Genomic DNA, 17,452 nt, shown 5'->3' with positions numbered 1-17,452 from the left:
CTCCTCCTTGTCACACATTACTATCATTATTTATAATAAACATAATAATAATAATAATAGTCATTATTATTATTATTATTATTATTATATGTAAGCAATATCACAAATGCAAGTGTACTGAATATCAGTAGGCTGTAATACAGCTGTAGCAGCCTTGTGCCACAGGTAATCAGATTTGTTTTCATTAATGTTCTCATTTATTTTTTTAATGAACTTTATTTTTTTCCCACACATTTTTGCATGTTTAGCAAATAAAAATAGAAAATGTATATTCCCCCTCCCCACATAGTTATTGCCATCTCATAAAGAATGAAAAGAAACAAACAAAAAACCAATTTAATAATATATACATAATAGCGATTATACACAAAATAAGAATGCACACTCACACGAAGAAAAACTATAACAACAAATAAAAAAATAACACATTCCATTGCATTTCATACATAATTTGTACATGACTTAAAAAACTGCAAGTCATGTTTTTTTCCAAAAAGAAATCCCAAATTTTATAAAATACATTATTTTCTTTCTTTAATGCATATAGTTTTTCAACTGATAAGCAGACTGACAATTCTCTTAGCCAATGGCTAAGTGAAGGGTGGGAGATATTTTTCCAGTACATGGAGATTAACAAACATAGATCTACCAACTTGGCTTCATGTTTCTTCAGTTTCAGATTTTTGGGAAGTATGCCTAAAATAAAATCTTGGCACTGAGGGACCAATTATTATTTTAGAAATTATATCAATCACTTTCCAAAAATGTTGTAATACTTTGCCAAACAGAGTGAATTAAGTTACCTTTTATATCAATTACATTTTATACAATCATCAGTTATGTCAGAATTTTTCCAGTGGAATATAAATTCTCATTATCCAATTATATTGGATATACAGCTCTGGAAAAAATTGAGACCACTCCAAATGTTTCTTAAATCAATATCTCTACATGTTTGGCAGCCATCCATTCCTGCTTGAATTTTTGAGCCAGGAGTGGCATAAATTCACCCAATAGCAATGTGAAAGACTGGTGGAAACAGTGCAAAGATGCATGAAAGCTGTGATTTGAAAATCAGAGTTATTCCACAAATATTGATTTCTGAACTCTTCCTAAGTTAAAACATTAGAATTGTATTGTTTAAAAATGAATATTAACTTGTTTTCTTTGCATTATTCGAGGTCTGAAAACACTGCATCTTTTTTGTTATTTTGAATAGTTGTCATTTTCTGCAAATAATGCTCTAAATGACAATATTTTTTATTTGGAATTTGGAAGAAATGTTGTCAGTAGTTTATAAAATAAAGCAAAAATGTTCATTTTACTCACACATACCTATAAATAGTAAATTTAAAGAAACTGAAAACTTGGAGTGGTCTCAATTTTTTCCAGAGCTGTATTTATTTCTAGTGTTGATTGACAAATGTTGGGCTTTTAAGCAGGCAAATCTCCCTTCTTTATCAAGGATTTCTATATTTAAATCATCACTCCATGCAATTCTCTTAAACTCTGTAGATATCTTAGCTTTTCTCAGAAGTTTACCATAAATCACTGTTATCAGTCCCTTAACATAAGGGTTTCTTACTGCTAATTGTTCTAATGTTGTTAGTTGTGGATATTGTAAAGATGCTTTTATTCAAAGCTGCGGTGACAAAACTGCTTGGTTGAAGATATTTAAAAAAAATTAGATTGGGGGATATTATAATTTTCCTTTTAGGTTGACAAAAGACAAAATAATGTTATCCTTGTATAGATCTCCAATCTTACTACAATACCAAAATTGACCGGGAGTGAAATTCTCATTGCGTAATAAAGGTGAGAAATATGATGTAAACTGTTCACCAAGAGACTTTTGTGCTTCATATCAGACCTCTACAGTATTCTTAGCAAAGGTATTTGTACAGTAGTTAATGAGTTTTTTTTGAGGGATTCAAAATATAAATGTGTCAAGGCTCATGGTATTTTGGATTTCCATCCTTGTTTGTACACAGGGTATATATGGACTGCAGAACCAGGAAAGAGCAGCCCTTAACTGTGCTGCCAAAAGTACCACTGCAAATTTGGCAGTTTTAATCCCCCCTATCCCTTCTGTCATAGGGCAAGTAGAACCGATATAATCGTAGTCTTGGACATCTATTGCTCCAAATAAATTTAGCGATTTGCTTCCTCGTATTTATATTCCTCATTGTGCTTAGGCGTTATATTCATTTTTATTAAATTTATTTGATAAAGGGGTGACTTATTTTTGGTTATAACCTCTCTTCATTCTTAGGAAAAAGAGTGGATGATGGTAGAGGAATCAGTTCTGTAGGTATTGGAAAAAAATGGGGTCCAGGTTAGATTAAAGGATACATAATTGTCTTATGGATGCTGTTAATTTTTCCAGGTTAGAGTAGGGCTGCTCGATTATGGCAAAAATCATAATCATGGTTATATTGGTCAATATTGAGATCACGATTATTTAACACGATTACTCATTGACTTTGGAAACATCATGCATTTATTGAACTTTTTTTAAAAATTGTCTTTTTAACAGTGGATTTTCTAGAACTTGAAATGTAAACTGCACTGGGTAGGGGAGGAGGCTATTGTCATATGGTAATTATTTTATGTTTCGTATGGTAGTCAAATAATGGAAAGCCTCCATCGCCACCATTTACAGCAGGGGTGCTCACATTTCTATGGAATGAAATCAACTTTTTCATGTTATTGCAGCAAGATCTACCATGTACAGTAAAGGCTATACGTTATCACAATACCAAAATTTCAGTAGTCTGTAGTGAAATTTTATAATTCTCAATACCAGCTTTAAAACTACAACAAATAATAACAATAACTTGTGTTAATTATGGAAGAATGTTTCCTTTGACCGCTCAGGTGCGCATTAGTGCAGGCATTTTCGGAACACACATACGCCGCCTGTCAATCAAACAGGGCATAGCTGTTACTAGATCGCTAGCGAATTATACAATTATGTGCTATGGTTTATTTTCAACAGCAGAATAAGAATATGAACTTTCTAATAAGTGACACATGCCTAGGCTATCACAAATATAGCTGATTATTTTTTTCGTTATTGACATCAGTCTGCTTGTCCGGTCAGGCAAGTAAAATTTTCTTTCACTTGCCCCTTCAAAAATTCACTTATCCTGGACCAGCGTTAATGTCAGGCCCTGATTAAATATTGTATACAGCATTCTCTGATAAAAAAATGTTCTTCTACAGTATAGCTCCTAAAGTAAATGTACATTGTTTTAAAGGAGTTTTAGATATTATTTTGGTAAACAAGCCAAAAAAGACTAATCAAAAACGTATTTTGTTCCAGTGTATAATGGACTAAGACTACACTCTCACCTTTATGTTCACTTCGATCCATCTTTAACTCACAAAAAACATCTCTTCTTAATAGAGCTGCGTATCGCCGATTTTCTTCATAAGATACACACAGTGAACGTGACACAAACTCACAGAAATGTCCCTTTTTCAGGACATTGTATTTTAAAGATAATTTTGTAAAAATCCAAATAACTTTACAGATCTTTATTGTAAAGGGTTTAAACAATGTTTTCCATGCTTGTTCAATGAACCATAAACAATTAATGAACATGCACCTGTGGAACGGTCGTTAAGACACTAACAGCTTACAGAGGGTAGGCAATTAAGGTCACAGTTATAAAAACTTAGGACACTAAAGAGACCTTTCTACTGACTCTGAAAAACACCAAAAGAAAGATGCCCAGGGTCCCTGCTCATCTGCGTGAACGTGCCTTAGGCATGCTGCATGGAGGCATGAGGACTGCAGATGTGGCCAGGACAATAAATTGCATTGTCCGTAATAAGGAGACAGGAAGAACAGCTGATCATCCTCACAGTGGCAGACCATGTGTAACGACACCTGCACAGGATCGGTACATCCGAATATCACACCTGCGGGACAGGTACAGGATGGCAACAACAACTGCCTGAGTTACACCAGGAATGCACAATCCCTCCATCAGTGGACAGACTGTCTGCATTAGGCTGAGAGAGGCTGGACTGAGGGCTTGTAGGCCTGTTGTAGGGCAGGTCCTTACCAGACATCACTGGAAACAACGTCTCCTATGGGCACAAACCCACCTTCGCTGGACCAGACAAGACGGGCAAAAAGTGCTCGTCACTGATGAGGCGCGGTTTTGTCTCACCAGGGGTGATGGTCGGACTCGCGTTTATCGTCGAAGGAATGAGCGTTACACTGAGGACTGTACTCCTGAGCGGGAGCGATTTGGAGGGTCCGCCATGGTCTGGGGCAGTGTGTCACAGCATCATCGAACTGAGCTTGTTGTCATTGCAGGCAATCTCAACGCTGTGTGTTACAGGGAAGACACCCTCCCCCCTCAGGTGGTACCCTTCCAGCAGGCTCATCCTGACATGACCCTCCAGCATGACAATGCCACCAGCCATACTGCTCATTCTGTGCGTGATTTCCTGCAAGACAGGAATGTCAGTGTTTTGCCATGGCCAGCGAAGAGCCTGGATCTCAATCCCATTGAGCACATCTGGGACCTGTTGGATCGGAGGGTGAGGGCTAGGGCCATTCCCCCCAGAAATGTCCGGGAACTTGCAAGTGCCTTGGTGGAAGAATGGTGTAACATCTCACAGCAAGAACTGGCAAATCTGGTGCAGTCCATGAGGAAGAGATGCACTGCAGTACTTAATGCAGCTGGTGGCCACACCAGATACTGACTGTACTGTACTGACCCCCCCTTTGTTAAGGGACACATTATTCCATTTCTATTAGTCACATGTCTGTGAAACTTGAGTTTGTCTTAGTTGTTGAATCTTTTTATGTTCATACAAATTTGTACACATGTTAATTTTGCTGAAAAGAAAAGCAGTTGAAAGTGAGAGGATGTTTCTTATGATTCACAATGTTGTGAGCCATCACATTACAATCTAGCTGCAGCAAACGCAAGCGCGCATCAGCCGGGAGAAGATTCATTCTTTTCCCCGGTCATTTCATGCAACTCATAGACCACACAAAGAAATGCCAGTTTCGGAGTTTATTTTCATAACCTGCTTCCTTATTATTTGAACTTTAATAAAAGATGCTTTAAAGATATAATGCCGGGGTGTTTCATTGCGAAATTTATAAATTGTGATATGCGTTCTATGCATTATTTTATATTGGATCAGTTGAATTTTGGTATTGCATGGAATATATATTATTGCACTTCTTAAAGTGAGGGGAAGAATACCATTCTAGAATGATTCAATATACATTTCTAAAAAAGGACAGACTAATTTATTTGTAATTTTTTTTTTTTTTTGGTAAATATTAATTGGTAGACCATCTGTACTATGGATTCAGTATGATCTAAAAAATAATATATTTACAAAATACAATTCATAAATGCACAGCACAATTCACATTCACAAAATCCAATTCATAAATTCAAAATACATTTAATAAATGTACTATTGAGGGCACAAATATTTTCCCAGTTGCCCACACAAAATAATTCTCACTTAAATTCAAAAAGTTTTTAAAAATACGTATATATCAAGTTAATTAATTTGCATCAAAACATTTGTGAATGTTGTTACATTTATTTATGGATCGTTGAATCTGTATTTGTAAATCGTCACGTGTGTGGATCACTCTGAATATGTGTGTGGCTTTTTTGAGACATTCCTGCCAGGTTTCGATTCACAAATTGCGTTTTTTTTAGGAAGTCCTCTTTAGCCAATCACATTGAGCTTTTAATCCACCAATCATAACACGCCTTGCTGAACTCTGGTGGATATTGTTTCCCTGTTACCGTAGTTTTTCATTCCTATGAGAACAACGGGGAGAAATATCCGATAGATTTTAACAATGAAAACATGACGAAAAGCTGTTGTGTAGTTTTTGCACTTCAGACAAAGCCAAAAAAACATGGAAATGATTTTTTTTTTTTTTTTTATCGCCTTTCAACCAATAAATATTTAAGCCTAAAGAAGAGCGCTGTGGCTGCAAGCTGTTGAGTCATACAGTTCAGAAGTCTCAGTACAGAAGTTTCCATTTATGATTTTCATGTTAATGTTTTATTAGATTGGGATCTACAACATTTAACTGCTTTTTTACATCATCAGCACATTTGTTTATATCTTTTAATATGATCATTAAAGTGTTTGTCCACACAATGATATTTTGAAATGATTCTACACAAAAATATTTAAGAGGTGAAACCTGTGAAATGGCTGATGCGATTTCAATTGAAGACCTTTTAATTATTTTAATATTACTATTTACAGCCTCAACAATGCAGGAAGGCTTTCACTTTGGTAAGGTTAAAATAGTACACAGAGAATAAAACTATAAACAAAAAACACAAAGAAGGGGGATGCAATAATGATGGGGATTAAATACATTTCATTAAACAAATGTGCAGTAATATGCAATGTAACAAAAATTAATCCTACTATCATAAGCAGTTTTCATTATTGTTTCTTCTTAAGTACCTTGTTTGGCAGTAAAGACCGTGCTAATGGTGATGAGTATACATTCATACCCAGTACTGTGTACCTAAACATTTACAGCAATTTTGCCTCATTAATTAAACACTTCACCAAACCCAATGGTAAGCACAACATCCCCTGAGAAGTTTGATTAAAGTATGAAAACCAATATAAGCAGCACTCCACTCCGATCATGTCAAGTTTTCTCAGGAATGTTGTCTTGTTCTCTGGTGTTAACTCATCATTATGTCTCTGTTCGAACCACTGATGTGATGATATGATGAATGATTTATTCTTGAATCCACTCGGATGTTTCTCAAACACACTAAACCGTGAATCCAGCATATGGTCAACTTCAGCCACAGTGCTCTTCTTCATGCTTCTATATTTATTGTTTGAAATGTGATTTAAAAAATCTTTTTTTTTTTTTTTTTCTGAAGTGCAAAAAACTACACAACAGCTTTTCGTCATGCTTTTCGTTGTTAAAACTATCGGATATTTCTCCCTGTTGTTCTCATAGGAATGAATGAGCAACTGTGGTAATGAGGAAGTTATATCCACCAGAGTTCAGCAAGGTGTGTTATGATTGGTGGATTAAAAGCTCAATGTGACTGGCTAAAGAAAAGGAAAAAAAAGCAATTTGTGAATCAGAACCTGGTAGGAAAGTCTCAAAAAAAGCCAAACACAAATCCAAAGCGATCCACACACGTGACCATTTGCAAATGCAGATTCAACGATCCATAAATAAATATGACCACATTTACAAATGTTTTGATGCAAATTAATTCAAGAACTTGATAAATACGTATTTGTAAAAACGTTTTGAATTTAAGTGAGAAGTATTTGTGTGGACAATTGGGGAAATATTTGTGCCCTCACTTGTATATTTATGAATTGTATTTTGAATTTATGAATTGGATTTTGTGAATGTGAATTTTGCTGTGCATTTATGAATTGTATTTTGTAAATATATTATTTTTGAGATCATTCTGGCTCCATACTAGACCAGCTGATTTGCTACTTTTCATATTAGTTATTGCCGCATCAATCTTGCTCACATCTATTTCTTTGTCTAGCCAGTCCCTATCTTTTCCAGACATGGATGGGATTTGTTTTCATTTATACTGTGAAGCTCTGTTGTGCAGCATTTTATTTGACCAAAAACAAAATTGCAATTTTTTCATTTTATTTTCTTTTTAAGTTATGTATTCATTTTTTTCAACACTGTTATAAAAAATAAAAATGGAAACTGCAGAATTTATAACTGCAAGACTTTATGCAGTTCTTTTAATCAAGTCCTTTTCTATGTACTTTCATCAGTAATCTGAGGCTGTTTATTTGTTGCCCAAGTATCGATACCGGGGTACCAGGGCTGGTATCGTACCAGAGCCAAAGTTTTGGTATCGGAGCAATGCTATTCTCTGGACATACAGTATGTTTGTGTATGGAAAGTTTCCTAATGTGTACATTTTGTTTTCCCTCATACAGGTGGAATGTTCCTTGCAACAGGAAGTACTGATGATGTCATCAGGATATACTACCTGGGCAGTGGCAGTCCAGAAAAACTAGCCGAGCTTGACTCTCACACAGTAAGTGCTCCCGGTTAAAATGGATAGTTCACCCCAAAATTAATATTTTGTCATCATTTACTTGCCCTCATGTCATTCCAAATCCATATGACTTTTTTTTTCCCATGGCACTCCAAAATAGAAACCTGTCCAGAATGCTCTTTCTTAATCGTTTATAATGAGGACTGGGGCTATTGAGATCCAAAAATGACGTGCACACACCGCTATAAAAGTAGTCTATACCACTTGCGCTCTATATTTTAAGTATTCTGAAGCCTTGTGATAGCTATATCTGAAGAAAATACTGAAATCTGAAGCTGCACTACAGCACTTTGGGCTCCCTAAAATAAGTTGCGGAGTAAAGTTTAATGTGAGTTGTATATGGTTAGAGGTTACTTGGACTTTGCCTATGATCACGCAGAGTCATGACATGCTATTTTCGCTTGGATGTATTGTTATTCACTAAAACATTTATAACTGTAATATTACTTGCATTGAGGAAGATATACAACACTCTCATTTACAAATTGTAATAATTATTCAAGTGTTTTTAACACCACACAATGTATAGTATTGCACTACATTTATGCCAAATTTAAGAAATTATACTTGTGATATGGCTGATATGACTTCAGTGGAATACACCTAATTATTTTTTATTACTATATTCAGCCTCGGTGGACAATGCAAGTAAACTGTAATAATACTACAGTAGCCCTATGCACTGTACACAATATCTACTATAATGAAAATGCAAAGAGATAATTCAATAATGATGGGGATGAAATATACTTTTTTAAACATGAAAATAAAATGCAGAAATATGCAATATACAGTCACAATTATATTAGTAAACCGTTTCCTTTTATTGGTTTCTTTGGCAGTAAAGTTAAATAGCTAAATGGTTACATGCTAAACAAATGAATCTGTGTATCGGGATGAGGAGAAAATGAGGCACAAGACAGAAATTGCGTTCAAAGAAGTCCCTGGAGGGGGGGGGTTTATTGACAATAATAAAGGAGAAGGAAGTGAGGTATGAAGTGCCATGTTCAGTCTGGGTAAATTCATGCTGGTAGTGGTGTGAATTAGGGATGGAATGATACCCTTTTTTCTCTTCCGATACCTGAAATATCAGTATCGGCCGATACTGATCCCGATCCGATACCAGTGTTGTTTTTTATTAATGAGTTTAGAACATCTATAATTCACTGTGTGGAACTGATTGGGAGTACTCTTTGTGTAAAGAAACAAAAACCCCTAACAATATATTATTTCATTATAAAATAGGAAAACAAAAAAACAATTACATAAGAGCTTGTGCAAAACTTTAACTAGTCTGCAGGATGCAGCAGAAAATATAACAGTAATTCCAGTGAAAGTCTTCAGTAGAAAAGAAGCCAGTTCTCTTCACACATTTTAATGTGTATCTGGACTTGTAAATGGTTTCAGCACGCTCTCTCTTTTTTTATTTATTTCATTTTAGTTTTATTAGTATATCAATCCACTTTTCAATCACACAGTACTTTTTGGAATAATAATTTGACTATACATAGGTAATTTTCTTAAGGCTTTTATTTGAAAGTCCGGCATTGAGCGCTCCAGGAAGTCTGTGTTTGAGTGTTTGTTTGTAGGCTAATTCATAGTAGTGTAAAAGGCTTCTCATTCAACATCTGATAAAATGCTTGTCCACTGCCATTCTCAATGCATGTTATAGGTAATAGAACTATTGATCATATACATCTGAGATGGAGTATGTGTGGAGCGACCACATTTTGCGCTGAACAGCGCATCACAAGCCTCTGTGCGTGTTTGCGTTTGTGTCGGCAGAGCGGCGCTCACTCAGTAAAGTGTGGTGCCAGACACTTAGCTGTGCATGCTGACAATATTTATTATTAAACACAGCCTTTTGCAATTCACAAAAGCTTTTGGATGACTGTAAGAGCCTGAATAAAATGCACTAGTTATATGGACTACTTTATTGGTGATTTGAATGGTATTTATGTCATTCTTTGAGCTTGACAGTAACATCAATGACCAACATGCGGTATCGGATTTGGATCGGGCTCGTCAGACCAATACCCGATCCGGGTAAAAATGTCCGTATCGGTGAATGATGGTAAAGCTTCGTGGGTTCGGCAGGAGTTTAATTTTTGCAATTCCATTCGGTGGTGCTAATGTTGCAGAAACTATGTACTTCAGCTTTAAAGCAAGACAACTGATATAAGCTTCAACAACCCTACCAGAAACAATATCCAAGCATTACAGCAGGTAAAAACTTTGCCTAACAGTTAAACATCCATCCGGAAACTGCTGTACTGTCGCTGCTGTTCTCAAGTAGGTGTAGCTGCTGGCCAGAGACCTGCAAATGGGGGCGGAAGCTCCAAAAGAGGGTGGGGTTACGGAAAGTGTAGGGTAAAGGGCTCCCTATATCTTTAATGGTGATTTGGAGCTCATGCCCCTTTTTGGAGCTATGACTGCAGCTATACCCTTCTCGCTGTTCTGAAACTGCTGCAGATTCCCCAGCCGCCACACAGAAGCCAGCCCTTCTTTTTTTGTGCTTATGGACATGAGAGTATGAATGACGTAAGCCTGCAGTTTCGCTAGTTCGACCAGACAGCTCAAAATATAAATCATTAATGTAGGCTTACTGTACACTGTAAAAAATGTTCGTAATTTTAACGGTAAAAGACTGTAAAAATGCTACAATAAAAAAAAACGTAATTGGTTAACAGGTAGTTACCTTAAAATATTCGGTAAAAATGGTAATATATTTAAAAAGACAATACATGTAGTTTTACGGTAAAATGTAAATTTTTTTTATTTTATTTTTTTATTTTTTTATAATGTAAAGTGATTTTCTGTATAATTAACAGTAAAAATTTATATTATTTTTAACAAGGGAGTACATGTACTTTTTACAGTAAATTATTGTTAAAATTATGGTAAACAATAATCGGACTTTCCCAGAATTCCCTGCATGACCCAGTTCATTTCATTATATTTTATGGGAATAGTTATGTTTCCTCTTATTTTTAATATCAGTTATGTACATTGGGATGTTCTGTGTTATATTTGATGTAGTTTATTACATTATTTTAATTAAAAATTTTTAACCTGATGGTGTTTAATGTTTGTGTGAGTGACACTGAGCACTGTCTCTACATGTTTAATGGTCATATCCAGGAAGGGCCTCTATTGATGAACTTAATGTCATCATGCGCCTCTTTGTAATTACTAGGGTGATTAACAGTACATTATAAAGTGAAAAGCAGATTTTTACAGTTTCAGAAGATTCATGTATCAAGTTTATTATTTAATAATATAAATGACGGTAATGCACTGTAAAATATACAGGCATCAAAATTACATCCTGTAAAGCCTGAAACATGATTACCGTATTTTTTTACGGTGAATTTCTGCCAACCACAGCTGCCAGTTTTTTACCATGAATTTAACTGGATTTTGTTTAACAGTGTAGTGAGTCAGGATAAGGTGAGGACCAGGTATTGATCATAGATTTTTTTATGTGCTCGCTCAATAATGGAATGTTATAAAATAGCGTATCTTCCCCTCACACCGTAGCTCAAGTTTAAAATATCTAGCAATTCAAATATAGCACATTAAGACATGTTGCACCAAGTTATTCATGTGGGTTAGTAGGAATGTCATAAAATATCGATATATCGATTATTGATCGGCATGTTATTTTATCGATATATTTGAGGCATCGATATATTAAAATTAGCCGACATTTAAATTAGAAGCCAGATTTGCATGCTTTCCAATACACTCAGTTGTCCTCTGTTTAAAAGTCTGGCGTAATAGCATTGGGAGACCACAAGAGGGCGAAAAACATTTACTGAAGCGCGCACGCACACAGGACGAGTTGAAGCGGCACAGGAGATGGTAGTCCAAAGTTACGAAAGTTTTGGTACTACTTCAAATGACGTTGATGAGTTTGGAGGTTAGTGAAACTGTTGTAACTGCGCAAACTGAACGATTAGAAATGGCGACGTTTATTATGCAGTTTGTCTGTATGTAGGTCTTTCAAGCTGTCAAACCACAAAACAACATACTTGTAATTGAAAATACATATAAACAACAAATGATCTAGTGATGGTTGGAGTAAATAATCTTTGTCCATTGATAATGGTTTGGGTCAAATTTAATGGAAAACTAGTGCTCACTGGCACTTCAGAATGTTGACGCAGAGCATTGGCAGTGCGTCCATACCTTTTGTAGAAAATAAATTATTGTTTTGAATTTTAGAACATACCATCTAGTCCGCACCATGTGCCCCCCTTTAATTTACCCTGTCGCTCACACTTTACTAAAGTTGTGTTGAGAAATATGTCTGAAGAGACAAAGACTATTGTGTAACGAGCAGCCCTATTTATATCTGAAATAAATCCCGATATATATCGATGATCATTGGGAAAATCTTCAGATTATCGATGCGTGAAAAAGGCATCGATCCCAAGCCTATGGGTTAGTTTTTGTTGGGATATTTCTGTTATATGTTGTGGGGTATCATGACTGACTGACTTTTTTTATTTTTTTTATTTGCAGGACAAGGTGGACAGTATCCAGTTCTGCCATTCAGGAGAGAGGTATTATTGATTGTGTACTGCAAACAAAATGTTTTTAGTTTTGTTTATTCTTTGTGTTTTATATATTCCTAAAACTTTCTTTAATCTATCACTGTCAGGTTTGTGAGTGGCAGTCGAGATGGCACTGCTCGTATTTGGCGTCTGCATCAGAGACATCAGTGGAACAGTATTTTATTGGAGATGTCTGCCACTCTTCCAGGGTTTGAGCAGCCTCTGGAAATCTTAAACACATTTCATTGATGGTGACTCAATCTGATGGTGACTCAATCTGCATCTAATGTAGTTGCTTGCTCCATGTTTCCTGTAGGTCTACACCTTTAACAGAGGACGAAAGTTTCTTTAAACCCAAAGTCACCATGGTTTCCTGGGATCGCCACGACAACACCGTCATTACGGCTGTCAACAATCATCTCCTCAAAGTGTGGAATTCCTACACAGGACAGTTGCTTCACATCCTAAAAGTAAGATCTTTTCCACTGGGGTTGTTTATAGAAAATAGATGTGTGTTTAAGCTTGGTCATTTGCACTTTAACCATATTATCATGTAATCTTTTTCAAATTCAAAAGATTTGCTCAGTTGGCATTCTGTCATTAGTAGAGCCACATGACTTTTGATTATCAGCATGAAGTCTGGTCCAATTTTCTTCTTGTTCTGGCCCAGAACTGCCCACTTACAGGAGTATGTCAATTTATAGAATTTTTTTCTAAAATATTAACAAAAATTAGAATTATTCTCATTTTTAAGACATTATTTCAGTTAGAGGAAAAAAACAACATCAGTGCTCAAGACAATAAAAAAAAGAAACGGAGACATGGCGCAACAGTCAAAGATATCAGTCTAGCGCATGCTTTCATTTATTTACAATAATTTCAAAATCTAGTCGCCACTGGTGTTGGGCCTCATGTATTCAGATAGAAGACAAAGGCAGGCCTAACAGTCGTAAAATCTAACTCAGCCCCCACACATTCCATGTCGTAAATTTTACTGATAAAAATCGCGCCAAAATCAAACAAAGGGAGTCCAAAACAGACTACAAATCCATGAAGCCTTGCTCACTAAAGGATCGATCTCTCAACTCCTATTGGATGAGGCACTCAACAGAACGTCCCTCAAACATGACATCATCAGGAGTTCAAATAATTCTGAAATGCTAAAAGATTTTGCTTCCAGCGACTTCGTTCACCGAATAAAGACGTAGCTTTTGCTGCTCTCCGGTGCAACCTCGTGGCACAAGGGAGTAATGTCCGACTTGAAACTGTAGCCATACAATCTCCATCTCGCTGGACGAGTTGAGATTACTCTGTGTTCAACCGAACACACTAACAGATCCGAAGGAGACCGCCGAGTAATTCGCATCTTCATCCGTTGGCCTACAGAAGTGAAGAGATTAAAGATTTCTCTTCCATCTTCAATCAAGTCGACATTTCGAGTTGAGTTCTCCGCCAGCCCGCTGAGAATCAACAGCCGTACCGCCCGCCGACAGAGCGAGGAAACGGCCTCCCGTCATCACCCAAGCCTCAAGGAACCGGGTCAAAGTTAAAGGATGGAGGAAAACACATTCTACCTGTGTCCTCATGCGATTCAAGTAAGAGGTTACGTCTGGGCAGAGATAGAATATTATAGTGTGTTATTCTTGTGTTTCAATGTTTTTGCTTGTACAGTTTACGGACTGCCATGTCCGCTCATTATTAATACTCAGGGTATTAATTATCACGAATTTGTATTGCTGTATTGTGGTCCAACCAAATTGGATTGTTGTGCAAATTTCGCCATCGTGGGTGAGACAGAAACTGAGTTCATCCATTAGAGTCAAATAACGCAGGACTTTTACGAGCCCCGTTCGTAAAACCGCGTCTCTGAGTGATGAACACGGCTGCTTTCTCTCCAGCTATCGCGAAATCAGCTTTCGGGCTGTCACTTAATAATCTCTCTCTCTCTCTCTCTCTCTCTCTAACCACACTGACACACACACACACACACACACACTGTCACACACACACCTTATGTGTTATAGGATTATTTTTATTTCCATATCTAATCATATCATTGTTTAGTTTGTAGTTGTAAGTCGGAAGTTTATTGACTGCATTGTATTAATTATTAATTGATATTACTGCATAAATAAACTTTTGTTTATATTACAAAGAGAAGTGTTTTGGTTTGTTTCGCATATGCCTGTCATGCTGACGGGATGTCAGTGCTCAGATTCAAACCTTCATTCATTGTTTTTTTTTCCCGAAAATCGATATTCTTCGGATGTCGATTTTCCTAAGAAAACAATCTAATATTGAGACTGTTTTACTATTTGGTTTTTAGTCCCTAATTCCAGGGTGGTGCCCCGTCAATGTTAATCCTTATTAATATTCTATTGATTTTTGATAATTGATAATTATCTTTGATTGAATTTGAATTAAAATTAACACTAGCTTATTTATCATTGTTTCATCGATGTTAACAATTAACGATTATCATTGATAATTGTTTTTTTTAAAGGATTAAGAAAAGCTAACATTGATTCTCATCAATGTTCTATTGATTTTAATAATTAATAATTATCTTTGATAATTATTAATTATTACTAATAACCAAACTTGCTCCTAAACGTAGCACACTACATTTACTGGAGCCCCATATGAGGTTTTAATGAGTTAGATCCAATTAATTAATTTAAATATTGATTAATAACTACAGAAATAATTATTAATTATTTCTGATAGTAACACTGATCTAAACAACCAGTAAAGCCCTACACTGGCAACACTTAGGAACGCTGTGTTAGGGGTGGGCAATATGACTAAAATCTTGTCACGATTAGGGCCGTCAAGCAGTTAAATTTATTTTAATCGAATTAATTACATGGTAGGCTGATTAATTAATATATATATATATATATATATATATATATATATATATATATATATATATATATATATATAAATAATATACAAATTAAATGCATTACATTATTTAGGCACACAAGTTAAACATTAAAAAAGATAATCCAAATATTGGCTTTAGAATGCAATATATTATTTCCATATTATTGAACATAAGCCTATCATTGGCCTACAGTTCACAGCAATCCATTTTGAAATTGAATTCATCAATCAGTCTGAGATTTATTATAAGAACTTGTTTAAGGATGCATCAATGTACAGCTGCATCAGACCGTAGACGGATGCTTTTGGAGCGTCTCGGTTGTGTTGCACGATTAACGTACTGTTTTTACGTCGCTGTGTCAAGTTAAATGAAGTTTGAAACATACAAAAACATGTCTTGAGATCCCTGCCTTCGGATTTGCGTTCCATCAAGTTGTGTTTGTACGCAAGAATGTGTTCTCATCTTGTGTTGTCTGCTCTCGATAAGTGTGGCCTGGGCCTGGGGGGGCCGCAGAAAATGTTTAAATGCTGGAAAAACCCATGTTTCTTAGATTCTCTCAGTCTAACGTGAAGCCCTGCCCACTGATAAGTCCATGCTACGCACATGTCAATGTTCAGTGCTGTTTTGTCAGATATCATATAGTGAGTTATTGAATTACATTTTTGGAGGGCAAGCCTGTGTCTTTTTACCCGATGAGTTTGCTGCACGGCAGAGTTTCCACTTAGAAATTTTAGTGCCGTTCAATGTGTCCGGGAATTATAAAGTTTACCGGACAAATTAATGGAATTAGTGTCTAATTAAAAAATGAATCCAAATCAAAAACAGGGAAAAGCAAAATGCTAAACTGCAATTTGCTACGTCTTTTCACTCACAAAGAAATATTAGAATTGCAAAAATCATTAGGTTACTATGTCAAATAATTTCTCAACTTGACTATTTTCCTCATAGCACAGATGCTTTTTGCTGCCGACATGAAGTCAAGTGCGTGCAGTGTTTCTCTACAGCTTGAGATGCACAAAAGCCTGGTGTCTTTCTCATTCAGAAAATGGCAACACAAGGCTGCTTTAGTGCGATTCTAAAGTGAGAAACTTCTCACGACGGGCATGCAACATGGGTATAATGCAGGCATCTTTTGCCAGTGTGCGGGATACAATCCGCTGTAGACGCGGATTTGGACTGTGTATGCTGATGGGAAGGTTTAACCCCTTACAACTTGAAGGCATTTTAAAGGATTTCATGGTTTAATGGCATACCTAAAAGTAAGCTTATAGCTCAAAAAATAAAAAATAGCAAAGATACTCAATTGCATGGTATCAATTTATAGAAAACCTTTCAAAATTTAAAGAAAATATATTTGAATCATGCTCAGTCTCTCATGATACAACACTGACAAAACACAAAACTTGAGTGCTTAAAATACACTATTCAGTTATTATTTATTTTGACATTATACCTTTTAGACAGTAAGTATAGAAAGTCATCAAATTAACTTTGGTGTTGTTCTCCAACATGTCAACTATACCAGGAAAACAAATTGTTGATAGTACAAAGCAATCAAAAGTTATAGCATTTGGAACCAAGTTAAATGGAGGACTTTTATTTATGAAGTGTCCAAAAACCTCTCCAAGCAAGTTTTATTGAACACTAAAAAAAAAGTGCCTAACAATAAAATTTTGATCACTTTGGCACCTTATTCCGTCACTCAAATGTTTTTGCATTGAGCGCCCTCTTGTGCGCAGTATGTGTATGAGCACTCTGGGTCTGTGTACAACACATGTAATTATGCTTGTTTCCAAATATGGATTCAAACACTCTCTAGACCAGGGGTTCTCAAACTTTTTGGGGCCAGGGACCCTTTACAGGGGAGAACATTTTCCAAGGACCCCCCCTCATGATTGTAACACTGATTAAGTATA

General features: G+C 35.9%; 1 protein-coding gene across 7 annotated transcripts in view; it reads left to right on the top strand.

Annotated features, from left to right (window-relative positions):
- Positions 1–17,452, top strand: part of LOC127422246 (bromodomain and WD repeat-containing protein 3-like) — a 90,938-nt gene that overhangs the window by 22,493 nt on the left and 50,993 nt on the right. For all 7 annotated transcript variants that reach the window (XM_051665614.1, XM_051665609.1, XM_051665613.1 and 4 more), the window contains exons 11-14: positions 7,966–8,066; positions 12,615–12,655; positions 12,754–12,855; positions 12,963–13,116. In XM_051665614.1, coding sequence (XP_051521574.1) covers positions 7,966–8,066; positions 12,615–12,655; positions 12,754–12,855; positions 12,963–13,116 — 398 coding nt within the window. The remainder of the gene's footprint in view (positions 1–7,965; positions 8,067–12,614; positions 12,656–12,753; positions 12,856–12,962; positions 13,117–17,452) is intronic.

Source organism: Myxocyprinus asiaticus, chromosome 31 (genome assembly GCF_019703515.2).
Source record: "Myxocyprinus asiaticus isolate MX2 ecotype Aquarium Trade chromosome 31, UBuf_Myxa_2, whole genome shotgun sequence".
Taxonomy (NCBI): Eukaryota; Metazoa; Chordata; class Actinopteri; order Cypriniformes; family Catostomidae; genus Myxocyprinus; species Myxocyprinus asiaticus.
The sequence above is the reverse complement of the archived record's forward strand: the minus strand, read 5'-3'. Positions and strand labels throughout refer to the sequence as shown.